The sequence below is a fragment of the Engraulis encrasicolus genome, chromosome 14 (assembly GCF_034702125.1).
Source record: "Engraulis encrasicolus isolate BLACKSEA-1 chromosome 14, IST_EnEncr_1.0, whole genome shotgun sequence".
Lineage (NCBI taxonomy): Eukaryota > Metazoa > Chordata > Actinopteri > Clupeiformes > Engraulidae > Engraulis > Engraulis encrasicolus.
The window spans coordinates 40,064,629-40,072,660 of record NC_085870.1 but is presented as its reverse complement, the minus strand read 5'-3'; the positions used below and the strand labels follow the sequence as shown (position 1 = coordinate 40,072,660).

At 41.3% G+C, this 8,032-nt stretch overlaps 1 protein-coding gene across 1 annotated transcript; it reads right to left on the bottom strand.

The window, feature by feature from the left end:
* Positions 1-2,176: 2,176 nt before the first annotated feature.
* On the bottom strand, positions 2,177-7,731 carry LOC134463470 (mucin-5AC). Its single transcript, XM_063216667.1, has 9 exons — positions 6,471-7,731; positions 6,236-6,351; positions 6,032-6,096; positions 5,721-5,923; positions 4,815-4,980; positions 4,177-4,344; positions 3,861-3,928; positions 3,588-3,727; positions 2,177-3,244 (listed from the first exon to the last, which is right to left on the bottom strand). Exons 1-9 carry the CDS (start codon positions 7,729-7,731, stop codon positions 3,203-3,205), a joined length of 2,229 nt encoding a protein of 742 aa, XP_063072737.1. The 3' UTR covers positions 2,177-3,202.
* Positions 7,732-8,032: the final 301 nt, after the last annotated feature.

Genomic DNA, 8,032 nt, shown 5'->3' with positions numbered 1-8,032 from the left:
TTTGAGCGCATTACAACACAGACATTTTAAGGTGATGGACAGTATAGACCAGTGTTCCCCAACCAGGGGTACGTGTACCACTAGGGGTACACGAGCAAACCTCAGGGGGTGCGTAGAAAAATATAATTATAACAAATATATTGAGTGTAGTCACATTGGGATAGAGGAACAGAGCATGAATGAGGGTGAGGGGGTACTCATCGTATGAAAAAATTGCTTAGGGGGTACGCAGGACAAAAAAGGTTGGGAAAAACTGGTATAGACTACGGGTAAGGGGAACTAGACCTATGTGGGCTAGCCTACTGTTTGAAAATCTGGATGAGGGATTTTAATTTTAATTTAGAAGCCTAGCTTAATGCCATTTTGTGTGGTGGACGGTGGACATAAAACTATTTCCAGTGAGATTCCAGGGTGAGATTTATCATTGCTGCTATTTCCCGACCCCAATCCCCCAAGGCAGCAGTGTTTTGGAATAGTTGTCCAGAGTAGGCCTAGGCCTGCCTACGCGACACACAATCGTCTTCTTTCGCTCCTTGTGAGTCTAGACTCTAGAACCTAGAGTCTATGGGTGCGTTCCATATGCGACCTTGTGGCATCCACTTGTGCTTGTGGCCTCGTACCAGTAAGTAATATGTCATGATGACATTACTGACAGCATTGTGTTTCAATATCTTGCAAAATCTCAATTGTAAAGTCATTTTCTCAATTGTCTTCCAAAAGTTGTTTTGGCAAGGCTGACAGTGGGAAAACGTATTTGTTTTCTCCACGGAGGAGGGGTCAGGAGGCGGGGCGAGGCCACAAGCACAAGTGAAGGACGCAAGGTTGCATATTGGAATGCACACTATGTCTGGCTGCATGGGAAAGTAAGAAACGTAATTTCAATTCTTTGCCTGACCAGCGCATGTAAAGAAATTGACAATAAAACCAACTTGACTTGACTTGACTTGACTTGTGAGCTTTCTGCCATCTATTGGCAGTGTAGCGCTACTGAACCAGGAAGTGGGGAAGATCTGGGCTGTTTGCCACACGTTCTCTACTTGCATAGCTAAGGTTGACTGGGAATGCCAAAGAGGTAATGAACCCTTTAAATAAATCATGTGTGTATACCCATACAGCCAGTTATTCCACGTGGTCAGTTCTCACATTTTCTCTTGCTTAATGTTTGTGTCCTGCAGGAGTCTATTCATGAATAGACGCCAGGCCACGCCCTCCTAGTGACACAACACCTTCGGCGTTGCTCATAGTCAGGCCAAGAGCAATGTAAATATCATTTCTGATTTCTCAAAAAAGCGGGAACTCCACCCACTTTGTCTGACACCAGTCAGCTAGTAGCAAACCTAGGGAGGCCTATCAACCATGCTGTTTGGGAAATGATAATTGCTAGCCTTTGTTCTGGGTCAGGCCAAGTCTCGAAAAGATTTGAAAGTCGATGATAATCAGGCTAGTGTCCTGCAGTAGTCTATTCAGGAGGACACAACTGGAGGTCAGGTGTGTTGTGAGTGGCCCACTGTCAATCACATATAAGTGCAACAAATATGCAAGTATACATATAGTTGGAGCGTAATAGTTCACATACACATAATTAACAATGTGCTTGGCCTATATGTATACTATTTTCTATCTATATTCATATTTTATCTATATTACTTCAAAAGAACTGCGGCAAATAACATTTTCTGAAGTGACATAGCACAGTAAGATAAACAGTATTTCCCAATTTGTCACCTGTTAAGCTAGGTGCAAAACTCTAATAATGTTTCTTAACAAAACAACCTCACTGATTTGTGTGATGAAGACAAATGAACCATCACTGTCATAGCCTATTCACTCATTTTCAGCGACTTCAATATCAAACAGAGGGGAGAAAACCATCATCAGGGTCCAAATGAAGTGAGGAAGTGTGAGACGAAACCTTAGCCAAAAACCTTAATGTGGACACATTTGCTAAACACGAGGGCACTTAGGCGATAAAAGAAACACAGAGGGCGCAGAAGTGTGAGGTTTTTTAAAACCTTCATAGCACAAGACACTCATTTCTTAATTTCCAAATTTCCTTCGACATTAATAAAGTAGGGGTCTGCTACTCTACTTATACTACCCCTATACAATCATACATTCTGGTTCTGGTGTTTATTTTGAAGCATTTTATTGCAAAAAAAAATGCATTTTTTATTAAATAATATTCACAATCATACATGTAATATCCAGACCTTATAACAAAAAATACAGACATGAAACACATATTTAAAAAGGAAAAGAAAAACACAATAAAATAGACACCCCTTACAATGAAATGAAACTAAATAAATCCAATAATGTTGTTTAAAACACGACTGTTAGATTCTGGGGAGTTTCAAGAACATTCCAGACGACTACATAGAGTTTTGGAATGTATGCAGGATTTGAAATAATACATTAAATAATGTCAAAATAAAATATATACCATCATTTGTAGCCTATAGGTGCATTTTAGACTCCCATTCACATTAATCTAGTGAATATCCGAATGCAAGAACAATTATGGTTGGAGGATTGTGAGAGTAACACAGGCTTTTAAAGTGCATCATCAAAAACATTTCAATGTCCTGCAAAGGAATCACATTCTATAAAACATTGTATTCTGTTGTGTATAAAACATATAAATACTTGACCCTTTAATAATTAAAAGAGACTATGAATGTACAGCCTCCTATTTGGGTCCTGCTGCAGCAACACGTCAATTGAATATCTTGCAGTCAGAGATTTAGTGCCATTGGAAGTTAAATAAAGTTGCAGAAAGTGCATCAGTAAATTAACACCTGTGTGTGGTGTGAGAATAAAGTAGTGCTGTTGGCTTGGTGTGTTATGTTTTGGTGTCTTCATGACCGGTGTCAACAACTGTTTTGTTTTGTTCTAAAGCAGGGGTCCATTTCTCGATTCTTGTCGTTGCTAAACGTCTTAAGAGTAGACCGTCTTAAGACCGTTTTACCATTCCCTTGGATTTAGTGGTGAGCGTCGCTGTCGAGAGAGAGTTGAGTCGCTCTTACGAAGGACGTTGCTACCGTCGTTAGCAAAGGCGCTTTCGAGATACGGACCCCAGATCCATATACTGTATAAATAAACAATGTCGGAAGGAATGCTGATGTTGTGTAGCTGGATGGAGATGTCTTTAGGCAGCACGGTTTCAGGCAATGTTCTTCACATCCGTTTTGATCCTGGAGCTCTAGTTTGGAGGCAGTATCACATCTGGCCGTCTCACCCTCATCTGGACACAATGGGAGACAAAAAGTTGGTACCACATAGAATCAAACTGATTTAGGATGAGTACATGTATGGCAAACTATACTGTCATATAAGTCAAACGTTTTTTCACAGGCTCTCACCTATACACCTATATCACCTATACACTATGACACACACACACACACACACACACACACACACACACACACACACACACACACACACACACACACACACACACACACACACACACACACACACACACTATGTTGAACTAGGCCTAATGTTTATCACTGCAATAATATTTTAGGCTAACAGAAGATAATGTTATTTGATGAGCTAGCATACTGTAGTTGGGTACTTACACTAACTGATGGGTCTACCATATCTAGTCGTGGTCTGAATGTCCCAGGCAAACTTTCATCTACCACAGATACGCTGTTTTCAACACTGAAAATGTCCGCTTGTCTTCCTCTGAGTCGAAGCAGCAAATTTCTTAGAGGTCCTGTTAACCAGAAAGCCACATAGTAACTTTGTATGTACATATATAAAAAGTGTCTCTTTATGTTAGTTAATATGAAGAGGCACAAAAAGTTGTGAGATTAGTGCATCAAGATGGCGGGAAAAAAAGTGCTTACCTCTGTTTGAAAAGTCAAAGAAGTCTTCATCGAAGGTTTCAAATGTTCTGAGCCTCCTGTCCAAAAACCTTTGGTGCAGAAACAAAAGTACGGTATTCAATCCAATGCAGTCATTGCATATTGCAGGATTTGTTGTTGTTAACTGCTTGTTAACTTGTTAACTGCTGACATTTTGTATGCATACTAGATTGTATTGGTTTTGGGATATGCCTATACGTTTTAGGATATGTAACCAGTAACATAATACAGCAAAGTTTAAGAAAATCTAGCCACGAAGCAAAAACTGAATTGACCTCAAATCAGGACTCAAACTTACCATGATTTGCCACGGTTTCTGTGTACCGTTATTATGACTACAATGAGAACAATGAACAGGAGGAGGAACGCTACCAGACTTCCAAAAAGCACGCCATAAAAGCCTGCTCCTCGCCGATACAGGTCACACTGTGGCCCATAGTATACATCGAGGAAAGACTCATAGCACCTAGAGTTGGGAAAAAGTACGGTGTATTTATGGTGATAATTTTAGATTTTAGGCAACCAGTAGTTTCTGAAGTTAGAGTAGGCCTACGTCATTTTTAGTAGTTTATTTCCTAAATGTATGCTGCTCATTCACAAATGTCATTTTTCTTCATGAGTATTTATCACCAACATCAATTTGTTATTATTCATTATGACTGGCTTTTCATTCATGAATTAAGTGGATCTTCTCCATGTGCGCCATTTTGAATTTCGAGTCATAGACATCTTTTGACTAAGGTGACGTGATTGAATGAGGATCTTCACATAGCCTACATCATTGGTAGGCCTACATATTTCTCAGCAAATACTCTACTCTCCCCCATGTAATAATTAGATTTTTAAATAAATACCTCTTAAATACTTTGAACACTCAACAATGTGTCTGTCCTACCCCACCAACAATTACAATAGCTTAACACTTAAAATACTTACTGGCAAATTGGTCCCTTAATCGTGTTAAGGCACTCTCCATGCTTATTGCAGTAATCATGGTCATCGTAACAATACCCCATACACATCCAGCTTCCATTGATAATCTCTGCAGAGTAGTTGTTAAAAGCTATGCTGCAACTCACGTATGGCTTCAGATCGTTTATGTCTGCAATGGAGAGGACATTTGTAAGTAAACATTTGTCGGGAACACAGACACATAAAACAACCAAGTGAAGAGAAAATCCGAAGTGCTCAGGGAATTGTTGAGAAAAAATCTTTTGGTGTTGGGGAAAAACAATATCTTGTCAAAAAAAGGGAGTCCAAGGCACTCTTCTTGTGCAAAAATATTAAAAAGCCGGTAACACTTTATTTTAGGGATACATCTATTAGCACTAATACATACAATGTTAATGCCTGCATAAGTACCTTGTAAGGCATGTACTAAGCAAATGCTAAGGCCTACTAGGTCCTTACGAAGGTTAAAGTGGTAATAAATCCCTTATTGTGCATGAACAAGACATTTGCGAATACATGCCTAACAAATGTTTGATTTCGCTTTGTACATGCCTTACAAGTTACTTATACAGGAACATTGTATGTATAAGTGTTAATGATGTATCCCTAAAATAAAGTGTTACCAAAAAGCCTTTATTAAAACATGGCTATTAAGTTTAAAAACATGGGAGAAGAGACCCACGCGTATCGGCACAAGCCTTCAGGACGAGGCTTGTGCCGATACGCGTGGGTCTCTGCTCCCATGTTTTTAAACTTAATAGCCATGTTTTAATAAAGGCTTTTTAATATTTTTGCACAGGAAGAGTGCCTTGGACACATAAATAGACAAATAACTGTCAGAAAATATTATGTGCTATTAAGTTGTTAAAAAGGGTTAATTGCTTTACTTACTGTTAATTTCAATAGCTGCCATTTCGAGTTTTGGATCGTCGATTGACTTGTTTCCAAGAGCTTCAATCAAGTTTTGGAAAGCATCTGGCTCATGTAAGATGTTGTCTAGTACAGATTCCAACTTTTCATTAAGAAAATCTATTTGCATTTCACTGTTCATATAGGTGTACTGTCCTACACCATCTGCTATTACGCTCCCTTTTCTGGATAAAACATAGAATGGACAACATTGACAACAATGAGAGACTTGCATTCAAAGACATGGGGTGACATTCAAAGCTGGCAAAGTGGCATTGAATAGAAAAACTGACCTTAGTCTTGTCACTGTGAAGTCCTTGAAGCTCTGAGGATCAGCTCTTCTGAACAGAGGTGTAAGCTTCGAGATGAAGAGTAAACATGAATTACAATGGATGACAGAAATACTATCAGCATAACTATTATGAACAGTAACTACTGTAGGGCTACTAAACAGTAGACACTATATCCAGGAGCAAAAACAGAGTAACAATGCAAACCTGATTCTGCACAATTTGTGTAAGATTCTCCTTTTCTTGGATTGACAAAGCGTCGAAATCAATGTTCATAATTCGAAGGGAAATATTTGCCATTCTTGGAGGAATGCCACTTACATCTGTGAGAAATATGAATTGAAAAAAATTTAAGCAAGCAAACGAACTGTATTGTCACTAATGATAGAACAGAAAGAATTGTGATGAATTAAAAACAATGACAGGCACACGTAGCACTCACTCAAATTCGCAACGGTTTCATTGAAGCCATACTGGCAGAAATCTCCATAGAAGAGCTCAGGATCACAGACACATTGACAACGTCCAAGTGTAGAGTTATAAGAGCATGGTTGACCATTACACCGGCATTCTTCTTCTGTGCATGAAGGAGTGGTTGATGGTTTTGAAGTGACTGGCGAAGTAATGGTTGATGTTGGAGGTGTGGTTGTAGTGGTTGAAGTCACCCTGTCAGTTGTGTGGGTTGTGACCGGGGACAAACTGGTCCCTGTCGTGGCAACAGAGACAGTGGTTGTCTGTGGAGTTGCTCCTGTGGTTGTAGTTGTTGACGGTTCAGAAGTGACTGGCGAAGTAATGGTTGATGTTGGAGGTGTGGTTGTAGTGGTTAAAGTCACCCTGTCAGTTGTGTGGGTTGTGACAGGGGACGAACTGGTCCCTGTCGTGGCAACAGAGACAGTGGTTGTCTGTGGAGTTGCTCCTGTGGTTGTAGTTGTTGACGGTTCAGAAGTGACTGGCGAAGTAATGGTTGATGTTTGAGGTGTGGCTGTAGTGGTTGAAGTCACCCTGTCAGTTGTGTGGGTTGTGACCGGGGACGAACTGGTCCCTGTCGTGGCAACAGAGACAGTGGTTGTCTGTGGAGTTGCTCCTGTGGTTGTAGTTGCTGACAGTTCAGAAGTTAATGGTGAAGTAATGGTTGATGTTGAAGGTGTGGTTGTAGTAACCCTATCAGTTGTGTGTGCTGTGAATGGAGAAGAGTTGGTCTGTTGTGTGGTCACTGGGGAAGAACTGGTCTCTGTCGTGGCAACAGAGGATGCGGTTGTCTGTGGAGTTGCTCCTGTGGTTGCCGTTGCCGTTCCGGTGGTTTGTGTGGAGCTGGTGGGAGGTGAGGCTGAGGTTTGGGCACTAACTGGCACTGAGCTGGTCACTTCAGATGTTGATGGGGATGTGCTGTGTTGGGCTGTGGTTGGCTGTGAAACATCTGTGACTGCGCTGGAGGTGCGGCCGGTCGTTGCTAATGTCGATACAGTGCCAAGGGTAGCAGTCGTAGAAGTGCTTGCCTGTGACGTTGGCTCTGTGGACACCGAAGGTGTGGTTGAATGTGGCCCACCAGTTGTCTGAGTGATGACTGGGGAAGAGGTGGTCTCTTGTGAGAATGTGCTTCCTGTCAATGGTGTCACTGAGGGAGCAGAACTACTAGGTCCTGTGGTTGAAGCCGAAGACGAGGTCGCCTGTGAAGTTTGTGGTGTCCCACCAGTTATCGGCATTGTGACTGGGGAAGAGCTGGTCATTTGTGACACTGTTACATCTGAGGTGGATGTTGAGGGTGAGGTTGTCCCCTCAGAGCTGAAGGAAGATGAAGTAACTGTGGTAGACTCAGATGAGCTAGTGACTGGGGCTGAGGTACTTCCTGTAAATACTGGCACTGAGGAAATAATAGTGGAAGCTGTGGAAGCATCCACAGAAGTGGTCAATTGTGAAGTTGTCCCTGTTATTACTGAGGTTGGGGCAGATGTCTGAGGACTGACTGTAGCAGAGCTGGTCCCCTCAGAGCTGACAGGAGATGAA